The sequence below is a fragment of the Ailuropoda melanoleuca genome, chromosome 2 (genome assembly GCF_002007445.2).
Source record: "Ailuropoda melanoleuca isolate Jingjing chromosome 2, ASM200744v2, whole genome shotgun sequence".
Taxonomy (NCBI): domain Eukaryota; kingdom Metazoa; phylum Chordata; class Mammalia; order Carnivora; family Ursidae; genus Ailuropoda; species Ailuropoda melanoleuca.
This window is the reverse complement of record NC_048219.1, coordinates 2,491,645-2,505,212: the sequence shown is the minus strand read 5'-3', so window position 1 is coordinate 2,505,212 and position 13,568 is coordinate 2,491,645. Positions and strand designations below refer to the sequence as shown.

The 13,568-nt window shown below is 47.0% G+C and overlaps 1 protein-coding gene across 3 annotated transcripts; it reads right to left on the bottom strand.

Annotated features, from left to right (window-relative positions):
* Positions 1–9,395: 9,395 nt before the first annotated feature.
* On the bottom strand, positions 9,396–13,568 carry LOC100464830 (SCAN domain-containing protein 1). Of its 3 annotated transcripts, none has more exons than XM_034646023.1 (3): positions 13,424–13,568; positions 11,528–11,613; positions 9,396–10,326 (listed from the first exon to the last, which is right to left on the bottom strand). In XM_034646023.1, the coding sequence occupies exons 2-3, from the start codon at positions 11,559–11,561 to the stop codon at positions 9,842–9,844; spliced, it is 519 nt and encodes a 172-aa protein (XP_034501914.1). In that variant the 5' UTR covers positions 11,562–11,613; positions 13,424–13,568; the 3' UTR covers positions 9,396–9,841. The 3 variants fall into 3 exon arrangements, with proteins under 3 accessions (XP_034501914.1, XP_034501923.1, XP_034501919.1); XM_034646032.1 differs by lacking the exon at positions 13,424–13,568 and adding an exon at positions 12,810–13,375; XM_034646028.1 differs by lacking the exon at positions 13,424–13,568 and adding an exon at positions 12,821–13,375.

Genomic DNA, 13,568 nt, shown 5'->3' with positions numbered 1-13,568 from the left:
TCCAAAACACTCTCACAGACAGGTACACCCAGAATAATGTTCAACCAAGTATCTGGGCCCCCATGGCCCAGTCAAGTTGACATTTCAAATTAACCATCCCACCTTCCATCACACACCTTGACAGTGTGTGTGTGCTGCAGCAAGACTGAATTACCTAGTATCGTGCATGTAGGTACCATGATTTCTTGCCTCCATGCCCCTTCTCATGCTGTTCCCCTTACCTAGAACACCCTTCCCGTTCAACCATGCTACCTATCAAGTCCCACTCACCTTCCCACCATGAACTATACCTTTTGCCAACAGTGACCTTGCATCCTTTCCCACCTCTGTGCTTCTGCACAACCAGCAGTTCCCTTCCCTGTCTGCCAAACTCCTATTCTTCTCCCCTTCAAGGATTAGTGTGGACCTCAGCTCCTAAGCCTTGCCTGATGACCCCAGGCAACCAATCATTCCTATTACAGTTTGTATTTAAAGCATACTGTATTAAAATCATTTGTATCTGTGCTAACTAAACCATGAAGCCATGAGCAGGCAGGGATCTTACGTATTCCTTTTTGTATCCTTTTACCTAATTTCCTGGCACACTGCCAGCCCTCAAAAATGTTTGATAAATACTGCATGAATGAGCATACTGCCTCTTCCACAAAGCCTGCTCTGCTTCTGGCTGCTAAAGCGATCCCTGCTTCTTCGAAACTCCCGTAGCATTCACCTGAGGATTTCTTCAGGCCGTCACCCTGTTAGGTCATGTCGATCCATGCTTTCCCTGCCCTACTGTAAGCTCCCAGGGGCGGGCTCAGTTTGGGGTGCATTTTTGAGCCCCTCACAGTGCTCTTCAGGTGCCTTACACATAATGAGGGAGAGAAGCCTCAAAACTGCCTTCTCTGCCAAACACCGAAGACCGCAAATCCACCACCACCTCCGCAGGGCCTGCCAAGATTTACTCAAGGGGGGAGGATCGTCATTAAAGAGGCTCTCCTTTGTGGTCCTCGGTCTTAGGATTTACATGAGAAAGTCCTAATTTAAGACTTTCCCTGTGATTCATAGGCGATAAAACTATAAAGAAAAGCAAGGAAGTGATTATTATAAAAATCCGGCTGCTGGCACCCTCTAAAGGAGTGTGCAATCTGGAAGGGATGGGGGGGGGCGGTGTTGGCGGTGGTCTATTTCACGACCTCGGTGACGATTATTTGGATGTCTGCTTTATAATCATTCGTTGTGCTATACATTTGTTTTATGTGCTTTTCCTCATGTGTAATATTGCATAAAAATAAAGGTTGGAAATAAACAAAAATAAAGTCTCACCGTTGTAACTAAAGGGTTGCTGTTGTGTACATTCCTATCATTGATGCAAGCCTACTCTTCCCTCCTGATTTACTGGCTGGGTCTTCCCCTCCTCTGGCTGGTCATGGTCATGGCTCAGGCCGTGCCAGCAGTTCCACTCTGCTGCTAGGACTCCAGAAGTACTCCCAATCTGGCCTGCCACACCAGAGGGGATAGGCCCTCCCAGGCCCTCAGCTGCAGCTCTTCTCCATCAGCTCCAACTCAGGGACTTCATCCCTCTGAGCCCCTCCTGCTGCTCAGCCTCCCTCCTCCACTTTGTGCCACATCATTATGCTTGTCCAGGGACCTGGACCCTTCTTGGAGTCAGAGAAAGGAGAGGAACTGACCAAACCTGTTTCCTACCTGCCTTTTCTCTAACTGGCCCAGGCTTGCCTCCTTCATCTCTGTTACAATCTCTGGTGGAGACAATCTGGGTCACTGAAAAAGGGTGCATGAGATAGGATAGGGGAGAGGAAAGTCTAGAAATGACTGAGCAACTCCATCTGCACTGTAGGGTTTAGTACGGACCCAGAGGCACATGGTATGGTGATGAAGTTTTAATGTGAAAATGATCTGAGAATCATTCATGTGAACCAATTGGTCATGGGTGTGTTGTGACCAAATTGAACAGTGTATTACACGCTAGGCACCTCAGATGTGAAGATAACTGATATCCCCCTGCTTAACCTCTTCAGTGGCTTCTCCTGGCTCTTGTCCACCTCTCCAACGTCCTCAGAACAATGCACCCACTCACTGGGCTACAGCCATGCTGCCTTCTTTGTCATTCCTCATACAGAACTGAACTTACTGTGCCTGCCTCAGGGCCTTCGCACTTGCTGCCCTGATCACTCCTGCTCTGCACGAGTCTGCTCCTTTTCATCCTGCACGTCTTTGCTCAAATAGCAACTGTATAAGGAGACCTCCTCCCCAACCAGCTTAGAGTAGCAGTTCCAACCCACTACCAAACCACGCCTGCTTTCTTTCTTTCATAATCTTATCACTCTCCAAAATGATCTCACCCTTTTAGTATTCTTACTCTCTATCTCTCCCCCATTAAAAAGACAATTCAAGGGCTTCTTTCACCACTGTACCCTCAGTGCAAGAATGTAGTGTATACTTAATAATTATCTGTTGAAGAAATACAATGAATGAAGACATAATCTCTACTCAAGGAGCTAAGGTCTCATGGTGAGACAAACAGTAATCAAAACTAGTGCTAGGACAGGGGTTTGTACAAGTATCTAGGAGAATCAAAGAAAAGCAGAATATTCATAAGGGTTATACTTAACGTTTACTAAGTACTTCCTATGCTCCAGGCATTGTTCTAAGTATTTAATATGTATTAACTCACTTGAAATTCACAAGAACTCTGGAATATAGAAATTATTACCTTCAACAAAAACAAGGTTAGGACCACTTGCCTGAAGTCATATAGCTGGCAGGTGGAAGAGCTGAAATTCAAACCCAGAGCCGATAAGGGAAGGTTTCCCAAAGGAGCGAGGTCTGATCTAAATCTAGAGGACCGGCACAGGCTGGCCAGGCCAGGGTGGGGCGTGCTGACCACTGGGGGAAAGAACAGGCATGTCCAGGTACGCGGGCATGGAAAGGCAGGAGGCTCAAGAGGTGGATGAATCTCGTAGACATAATGTTGAACACAAGAAAACAAACACGAAAGAGTATACACTGTGTGATTCTATTTGGTTCAGAAACAGGCAACAGTATTCTATGGCAGTAGACATCACAACAGCTTACCTTCCAGGAGACTGGAGACTCCTGGGACGCTGGCTATACGTTGTATCTTCATCTGGACAGTGGTTATGGGGATATGCTCACTTTGTACAAATTCATCCAGTCATACAATTTCCAGGATGTGTGGTGCACTTAAATTTTAAAAATTAAGGGTCACCTTGGCAACAGTATTGGCCCCAAAACCAAAACACTTGTGATTTTTTAAACAGGTGTAGAATATTTGTGAGCCTCGATGGTGAGGTTTAACGGCTGTGGATAAGAAAAGCAAAGAAGGGTGCCTGCCTGGCGGGCTCAGTCAGTGGAGTGTGCCACTCTTAATCTCGGGGTTGTGAGTTCGAGCCCTACGTCGGGCGAAGAGATTACTTAAATATAAAATCTTAAAAAGAAAAAAGCAGAGAAATGGGATGGAAGAAATAAGAAGCTAAGAACAGGATTTAATGTGTAGAAATTAGAAATGGGAAGATGGAGAGCTCAAGAGAGGAGCTCAGAAGAAAAGAACAAGATCAAAGGGTCACCTGAGAAAGAATCACTAACTGAATCCTCCCCTATCCGGCACATTCAGCTACATTAGCAGCTGCTGGATGTTTCCGTGCTTCCGGTGCTGTGGGAGGGTGACCCTAGCTGGGAATAAGACAGGAACAAGACAGGTGTGGAAGCTGAAGCTCAGGGAGGTGACATGACTTGGTCTGAGATCACACATCTCGTAAGCCCTGGAGTTATCTTTTCCAGAACCTCCAATTTGTGCTAAGACAGGACTAACGCTAAGTATTGGCCCCACTTGGAGGCGGGGTTTTGGCTCAGAGGAAGTGAAGGGAAGGCCCTGGCTGCTTTGGTGGTGTCGGTGGCTTCCTGCCCATGAGACACACCCAGCTTCTAAATCACCATTCTGGGCAGTCAGGTTGTTGCTAGGCACCCAGGGGGCCCTTGAGCTTTCAAGCAGAGCCAGCCAAGGGCAGTTAACTTCACCTCATCACAAGGTCAGGTGCAGTACAGAGAGGGAAGCCCGCCACCTGAGTGAAGCCTTTCCTTTTTTGTTTACCTCCATCCCCAGCCCTCCCACAGTCCCCCTCCCATGGTCTCCCGTGAATTCTAGTTGTTTGCGTTCCCTAGAAGGAAGAGCCTTCAACCAGGCAGCAATCGGTCTCCTACAAAAATCAAACTGTTCCTTGAGGATCCACCATGGGCAGGCCCTGCATTGGAGGCCAAGCACATAGAGATTCCCTCTTGATGGAGCCCACAATCTGCCTAGGGACACTGACTGGACGCCACACCACCGTGATCCCTAGAACAGGGCATGGCATATTGGGCACACCACATACATTTGCTGAATGAACAGGGACTGTAACTAAAACTAAGGCATTAGAGGGGCTCACAGGAGGGCTTCTGATGCCAACTGGAGGCAGAAATCAAAGAAGGCTTCATGAAGGTGACCATGCCCATCTGCGTCATAAAGAATGAGTAGGAGTAGGCCGGCAAAGACTGGGGGAGGCATAGGGGGGAGGCATTCCAGGCCAGGGGAAAATGTCCAATTAACGCCTGACAGTGGGTGGAAAATGCTTAGCAAAATAGTCAAGCCATTGTCAAGAGCGTTGAACTGAGCTGCCCGTGGAAAGTGACCACACATGACGCTCCTGGAAGGGCCAGTTACACTGGAGTGCTCCAGCCATCACCGCCATCCCAGTGGACTCCTCATGGCCCCCACAGCCCTCGGAGCTGGCCTCCTCCCCAGCAGCCAGGCCCTGGCACCCACTCACTGCTCAGGGAGGAGCTGCCCAACGGATGACATATTTTTCCATGACACCAGCCAGTTGCTAGGAATCTCGTATTACCTCGTGGTCCCGACACTAGTTTTCACCAGCAGCCATCTGGCAGGAGCATTTTTCAATAACTAGATGAAATTATTCTTTTGCAGAACTTGGGAGCCAAAATAATCACAAAGAGAGAGTAGACACAGGACACAGTTGAGAAGGACTTCCCTCTGGCTCTTCTGCATTTTCCTCCTCCTTCCTCTCACAGAACTAAAAGCGTTTAGGGTTCTTTAGAACTAGGCTCTAGATGGACTCAAGAAATGACAATGACAAACGCCCGTGGTAGCTGGGTCGTGTCGACTGCAAAGAGAAAGCACAGGCATCATCTCGGAGAGTGGCAAGAGGGCTAGGGAATGACTATCCTCTCAAAACCCCACAGAGCTCTGGAAACACTGGACTCGGTCTGCTCTTTGAGATCCAGGAGGTGTAACCTCAGGGCAAGGGCATGGGGCTGGAGCCAGATGAAAGGGAGATGGACTCCAACCTCTCCTCTTACCAGGCTTGTTTGGGACAAGGAACTCATCTGTAAATTCACTTCCATGGGGAAGAGCTGGGACCACAGGGTTGCCAGGAGACAGGGCTGGGCAGCTGTGAATTGTACCAGTTCTGGTTTCAGGATGTGGAGCTTGAGGGGTTGAGGCGTGGCTCCGTCACTTACCACTCTAAACCTCTTATGCTTTGGAGGCTTGACCCCATACCTAAATCCTCTCCCTTGCGTTTTTTACTGAAAGTATAAAGCTAGGTATTCGCCATATAAGGAACTACTCTGCAGCTGCTTAAAATTTTTTTTTTTTTAAGATTTTATTTATTTATTTGACACAGAGACAGCCAGTGAGAGAGACAGCCAGTGAGAGAGAGACAAGCAGGGGGAGTGGGAGAGGAAGAAGCAGGCTCCCAGCAGAGGAGCCTGACGTGGGGCTCGATCCCAGAACACCGGGATCACGCCCTGAGCCGAAGGCAGACGCTTAACGACTGAGCCACCCAGGCGCCCCCTTTTTTTTTTTTTTGAAGATTTTATTTATTTGACAAAGAGAGACAGACAGTGAGAGAGAGAACACAAGCAGGGAGAGTGGGAGAGGAAGAAGCAGGCTCCTAGCGGAGAAGCCTGATGTGGGGCTCGATCCCAGAGCGCTGGGATCACGCCAGATGCTTAACAACTGCGCCACCCAGGCGCCCCTAAAATTTTCTTTTTAAATAAAGCAAATCTCTGTATGTTGATAGCAAGAGACCCCAAGACATCCTGGGCAAGAAAAATGTATAACCTAAACATGCATGGTATGTATTTTGTGTAAATAAAAAAGGGATAAATGTGTGCGCGCACACGTAAGTGCTTACATCTGTGTAATTCATGTTTTCTGGAAGGATACATAACAGACTGTTAATGGGCAGAGAGACCTTAAATTTTCCTTTTATTCCCTTTTACACTGTTGGATTTTTCTAACCTCGTGCAAATTTATCTTTTGCTTTGAAAAATGTCAGTGGGAGTTCTCTAGGAAGTGAGATTATGGGCCATTTTTTTCATACTTATTCTGTATCAAATGAAGCTAAGAAATGTTATTCTAAATTGTAAGGTAAGGCTCAGGTCAGGATGCCAGGGTCTTGGGATGAGTACTCAGCAGGGAGTCTGCTTCTCCTCCCTCTGCACCTCCCCCTGCTTGTGCTCTGTCTCTCTCAAATAAATAAAATCTTTAAAAAAAAAAATTGTAAAGATGAAAAGAAAAGTAAAAGAAGAAACATCTTGCATGCAGGAGATTCTCAAGAGATGCTTGTTAAATTCCTACTTCCAGACACTATAGAAAAAGCCTGAGACTAGGGGGACAGAAATCCCAGGCTTAGATCCCCCTCCCCCATCTCATTGGCCATACTGTGTAACTCGTGAATCTCAATGTTCTTATCTGTAAAGCAGGTGTAGTTATACGAATGGGTAAAGTCAGATGACAATGAGGATTAAAGGAGTCACAAATGCATCTATCCTAGCCCACAGTAAACCATCTGAACAGAATGGCTGGAGTTGGAGATGTAATTTTATTTTATTTTATTTATTTTTTTTTAAAGATTTATTTATTTGACAGAGATAGAGACAGCCAGCGAGAGAGGGAACACAAGCAGGGGGAGTGGGAGAGGAAGAAGCAGGCTCATAGTGGAGGAGCCTGATGTGGGGCTCGATCCCATAACGCCAGGATCACGCCCTGAGCCGAAGGCAGACGCTTAACCGCTGTGCCACCCAGGCGCCCCTGGAGATGTAATTTTAATCTCTGTATCAAAGAACTTAAGATTTGCCAGAGTAGGTGGGTGACATTACCCAAACATATACAGGGAATATGAAACCCAATTTTTTAAAATTTAAGTAGGCTCCATGCCCAAAGCGTGGCCTGAACTCATGATCCTGAGATTAAGTCGCATACTCTACCAACTGAACCAGCCAGACATTCCAGTATGAAACCCAACTTATACCATTTCTCTTTTAGCTTTCTCAATTCAACACTGAGCTTAAGAGACCAGGGATCCAAAGGTAACCTGTGGCAGATCTGTGATGAAATCTCCCATTAAATCAGTAGTTCTCAACTAAAGGCCAGCTTGCACCCAAGGAACATTTGGCAATGTCTGGAGACATTTTTGGTTGTCACATCAGTGGGGTGCTACTGGCATCTGGTGACGAGAGACCAGGGATGCTGCTGAACGTCCTATAATACGTAAGACAAGCCTCCACGAAAGAGAATTCTCTGGCTCCAAACTGCCCACGTTGAGAATATCTGTGCTAAGTCCACCCAACTCAGGACACCTCGCTGTCAAGCTATAAAATCCCTAAGGTGGTAACTTCTGGGTCCACCTGGAAAGTCGGCTCCTTTACTTGCCCACTATATTCCAGAACATCGAAGCAGCTGAGGAACTGGCATAGGACAGGAAATTCTTCACATCAGGAGTTCCTGACTAAAGGAAATACCGTCATAATGCTCTGAACAAACGGAAGTATTGGAGATACTCCGACCCTACCGTGGTTACTAACTCCTTTGCCAATGTTAAACTTTACTCTCAGAACTAGGAATAGAAAAGCTTCACCTATGGGGCGCCTGGATGGCTCGGCTGGGCTATGACTCGAGCTCAGGGTTGTGAGTTTGAGCCCCACATTGGTTGAAATGACTTAATAAAAAATAAAATCTTTAAAATAAAATGGTTTTAGGGGCGCCTGAGTGGCTCAGACAGTTAAGCGCCTGCCTTCAGCTCAGGTGTGTTGGGATCTCAGGGTCCTGGCATCGAGCCCCGCATCTGGCTCCCTGCTCAGCAGGGAGCCTGCTTTTCCCGGCTTGTGCTGTCAAATAAATAAATAAAAATCTTTAAAAAATAAAATAAAATGGTTTTAAAAAGAAAGAAAAGCTTAACCTAGTAAATAAAAGGCACAGTTTACCTTCTGTAAGTTTGCTGTTCCCCAAGCATTCCCACACTTCCACTCAAGGTGGGATTCTGTCCAGTGATCTCCCACTCAAGTTCAATTAAAATCTCACTTCCCTAACTTGGCTATTTCCTCTCTCCTCTGCTTTTAATGTATTTTTTTTCTAACAGGAAATGTTTTGGGGGTGCCTGGGTAACTCAGTCAGTTAAACATCTGACTTTAGCTCAGGTCATGAACTCAGGGTCTGGGGATTGAGCCCCACATCAGGCTCTACGCTCAGCAGGGGAGAGGTCTGCTTGTCCCTCTCCCTCTCCCACTGCCCTTACCCCTGGGTCATGCTCTCTCTCAAATAAAATCTTAAAAAGAAAAGAAAATGTGTTTGCTTAGCACTATCTCAAAATCAGATACCAAAAGGAAGACTAGTTTTACTAATGATCCTACCCACAGAGCTCAACGTCTTCCTCTCTCTTCCAAAACTATACACTTCTCCTTTATACTGGGTCTTGTATTTGTATCCTAACATCTAGACCAGTCCCGAAGGCACAGGGAGTATTAACACACCAGGAGAATAACCATGAGTTCCAGCTTGGAGCTAACGGGTCCCTCTACCAAAGGTTAGTTTCTGAACTGGCACCAAGTCGGTTACAGGAGCACATGTACAAATCCAAGAGCCAGGCCACAGAGGCAGAAAGGTTCCTTGAGACTGGGTCACACTGATGAAAAGCAGCTGCTGTTTACTCTTTGCCTGTCACAACCACAGCTACTGACTGCTCTGTCTCGGCGGCCAAAGCAGCACAGGTCCCCACACACGGAAAACCAGGACAACCTGTTTCAGGAAGAGCAGGAGACAATGGTCAAATGGCTTTAAAGTGAGTCCTCTTGTGGGGGAGACAACTGGAACACACGCCATGGACACGGGGAAGAGAAAATCAAACAGATCTAAGAATTGCTTACCTCTGAGGACCCTGTTTTATCCCCTTCTCAGTTTTAATTTAAATTCTGACTGCACACAAAGGCCCAGCCTGTTACTATCTTATCTCTAGCTCTCATCTACTCCTGATAATTATCTCAACTTTCTCAAATGCTGAGTAAAAGCTAAACTGGTAAATCACCACGGGACACTGTGATGAAGGACCAAACTTTAATATTTCAAGGACATCAAAAATGAGTTACTGGTGGGGTTACAGAAGCTTCCATTCATGCCACCACAGCCAAGAATCAAGAATTCTGGAAGTTGAAGCAATTACCTCTTTGGATACGTAACAATATATTAAAGCAGGTCAGAAAGTGCAAAAAAGGAGGCATTCAGCAGAGCAAAAACAAGCAACAGGCTGATTGTCCTAACAGAAGCTCTTTCTGGAGCTCAATCCTGGGAATTAGAGCTGCCTCAGCCAGAGAGAGGTCCAAACATGGGTTTTGATGGATTCTTATTATAACTAGTCAAAGGCAAGCTATAAAAACAAACAAACAAACTGAGGTTCACTTTTCCCCCATGACTGTCATTGGCTCTTGCAACAGAGAGAACGTTTGGTTACTTCTCACATGTAGGCTGGGCAAGAACCCGTGGCAGGACTTAGCCAGTGATTCTGACCCCAGGCTGACATCTCTGGGCCCGAGCTCGGAGCTCCTCGGGCAGGACAGCCTGGAACTGCTCCTGCACCAGCATCTCCACAATCTGCTCCTTTGTGTGAATGTCGGGTCTCAGCCACTGTCCAGCAAGCTCCTGGAGCTGTCTGAGGACATCTCTCGGCCCCGCCGCATCCTCATAGCGGAATTTTCGGAACCTCTGCCTGGAGGCTGCCGCGCTGGGAGGATTCCTTCGTGGCATGGTCTCAAGGTCTTCAACAGAGTCTTCACTGAGGCTCTCTGGTGGAAGCCCAGAAGGCTCTCCTGGAGCCTGGCCCTCGGGAGCCGATATGAGGACACCTTCTGGCTCCTCAGCTATCATCTCATTTGACGGTGACCTTATTTCATCATTCTGGACTTCTCGATCTGTGTGTCTCTCTAGGTACCCTTCAGCCTCCATTCTGGAACTCTGGAAAAGGAGGTCGCAGACTCCTGAACACAGAGAAAAGACAGGCTCAGCAAAAACAGACCAGAGACTGTTAAAACCACCTTCATCTCATGGATCTGATCCAGACCCAAGTTCCATCAGCTTTCCAATCTTAGCAGGCTTTCTTAATAAAGCTACTAGACATTCTACTTTTGTCCCCCTGGATCAACTGACACAACTGAGAAAAACGTTGTCAGTGGTTTACCAAAACCACGAATGTAGATTCTCAAAGCAGGAAGAATGAAGAACGCTGGCCTCGCTAACCAGAGAATTTTCTAGAGGATCTTTCATCCATTTTCCCTGCATTACAAAGTATTTTACATTATGTTAAAACAAAAAAACTATGTATGCACATGATTTACTGGGGGGGGGACTATAAAATCACGGGTGTTTGCTTCTTCCAATGTCTTTTATGGAGCTATGTCCAAAAGCAAGTTATGAAAAAGTACTAAAATATAAGAGATAACGGTCTGTTCATTGACATCTACTCTGCTGTCTTTTCTTACCTGCCTCATCTCTTTCATGATGAAAGAGTAATAAGTCTTAAAAAGTACTTTAGGGGCGCCTGGGTGGCTCAGTCAGTTAAGCATCTGCCTTGGGTTCAGGTCATGATCTCAGGGTCCTGGGATCAAGCCCCAGGTCAGGCTCCCTGCAGGGACCCTGCTTCTCCTCCCCCTCCCCCTCCTTCATGCTCCTGCTCATTTGCTTGCTCATTCTCTCAAATAAATAAAATCTTTATAAATAAATAAATTAATTTTAAAAAGTACTTTAGGAGCTACCATCACGTTAAACCTAAGCCCCCTCTTTACAAAAAAGAAAGAATAAAAAAGCTTCTATGTTAAGATCAAGATCCTAAGTTCCTCTAATCAGGGCCGCCTGGGTGGCTCAGTTGGTTGAGCATCTGACTGGATTTCAGTGGCAGGTCATGATCTCCATGCTCAGCAGGGAGTCGGCTGGAGCTTCTCTCTCTCTCTCTCTCTCTCTCTGCCCGTCCCCTGCTCGCAGGTACGGGCTCATGCGTGCACATGCGCTCTCTCCCTCTCTCAAATAAATAAATAAAATCTCTAAGTTCCTCTAATCAGTATACGGGAAACTGAACTAGTCGGAATCCTAGTAGCGTATGTGCCCAACTCTCTGGATGCTTGTCAGCTCTAGGATTAGGAAAACAACTGTAGTGGGGGAGAGGAGGAGGGGCACACTAAATACCTGTAAAATCCCAGAAAAAATGGCTTTGCTTCATTTGGGTTAGGGCCTCACTCCAAGAGAAAGGTTATGTACAGGAAAACCACAATCTATGTTATTAAAAAAGAGAGAGAGAGACTTCAAGTGACAGTACAGAAATGACTAAATTTACACTTCAGGGTCTGTCCAAAGAGTTACAACCCCTACCATGGGGTCAGTTTTCAAAGGCCATCTTTTTTCATTAACAAACCCCCTCCCCCGAGAATTAATTCCTCCCCAGTCCATGAAGCAGGAGTGTTGACATTTAAAACCCCTCCCACCTCAGGGAGTTTCTCAAATCTGTTCCCTGGGTAACAACCAACAGAGGCCAACAATCACCAACACTGACCAGCTGCCTTGCATTAACTAGTTCTCAGCTCCTAGTCACCACTTTTTCAAATGTTTCATGACCTATTTTCTAGGAACTTTGAATTGACTCTAGACCCTGCAGTTTGGATATTCTTGGAACACACTTACTCTTCTCATATTATCTGGGTTTTTGCTCAATCAACAGCGTGCACTCTTCCCCCAAAATACGCTGTCACTAATCGACAGTGATGAAGCCCAAAGCAAAATATCCCCAGAACTCAGGGGCACCTTGGAGAAAAATATTTAGTCAAGGTAAGGTTGGCTGAAATGTGAGAAAGCAAAATCCTGGGAACAGCCTAAGTGACCATCAACAGGGAAATAATTAAAGTATTGTCAGCCATTCAGCAGAGTAAATGCAGCCTTATGAGGCATGAACTTGGCCTGTGAGTGCTGATACAGACAGACGTCCCTGACTAAAGGCGCACATCACTACGTGTAGTATGATCCCACCTGGGGAAATTAAAATACATACACAAGCATATATGACCCCATCTATCCACAAAACTACCTTCAATTGTACTTACTTTTGAAGAGCAGGAACAGAAGACACATTTTTCATGCCATACCTTTCTATGTTGCTTTCTTTTTAACTACAACTATGTATCACTTTCCTAATTCAAAAGGAAGCAAACATTCTCCTGCCCAAAACCTTTGAGCGAAAAACCCCTAACACAGTTAGGAAAACACCCTTTTATTAATTCTTCTAGCTCCCAGTCCCGGAGGTCTTTACAGCCCCGACTTCTAAGAATAGTCTCAACTGTCAGGAGTCCAGTTCTCAAGGCTCGATCTGAAAGATGGACCAACTCCACGATTTGACCAGCTAATAAATCCTATCAGTTTTAGAAGACCAATGATCAGACACAACGCTTACCCTCATCCGTTAAGAATGCCGACTTACTGAGCACTTACTTCCTAGCTGACACTGTGCTGAGCATTTTACACTCCGCTGTGTGATCCTCTCAGTCACTCTATAAACTCTCCATACGACTCTCCACTGCCCCAGCAGTCTCTATTAACAACAGCAGCAGCCGATGCTATTGAGTTTTACACGCCAGACACCCCGCGGAAGATTTCCCTCATCCAATCCTCCCGATAACCCAGTAGGACAGTTACTGTCATTTCCATTCACACGGGAACAAACTGAGGCCCGACGAGAGGGGATTTGCCCAAGGTCACAAGGCCAGGAGGTGATGGGACCAGCCCGCTGAATAGAAAATTCCCGGCGTCTAGGCGGGGTGCTGAGCCGGGCTCCTCCCACCATATGGGCGCGGCTCTGAGGGCCTCGGGTGGACTGGGAAAAGTCTGGCGCTCCAGACCAGGACCTCCTCCTCCCGAGCTGAAGCGAAATCCAAGACCACGCCAGCCCGAGCGGCCCGCAAAGTCCCCGGACAGGGCTTCTCCGCTCCGAGGGCGGCTGCCACCACCGCCGCCGCCGCGGCCCCCCGCGCCCAACAGACCGTGTGCGGGGAAAGGAGAAGCGGTCGGGAGGGATGGAGGGAAGGGGGCGTTCACCTGCGCAGGTGCCACCTCCGAGGGTGGGGGGAACGGGGGCGGGGGCGCCTCGCGAGCCAACACGAAGCCCGAAACCGACTCCAAGAAAAAGAAACCAACTACCCTGCGCAGAGCTTTGTAGCCCACCGCCGGAACCGGAAGTGGC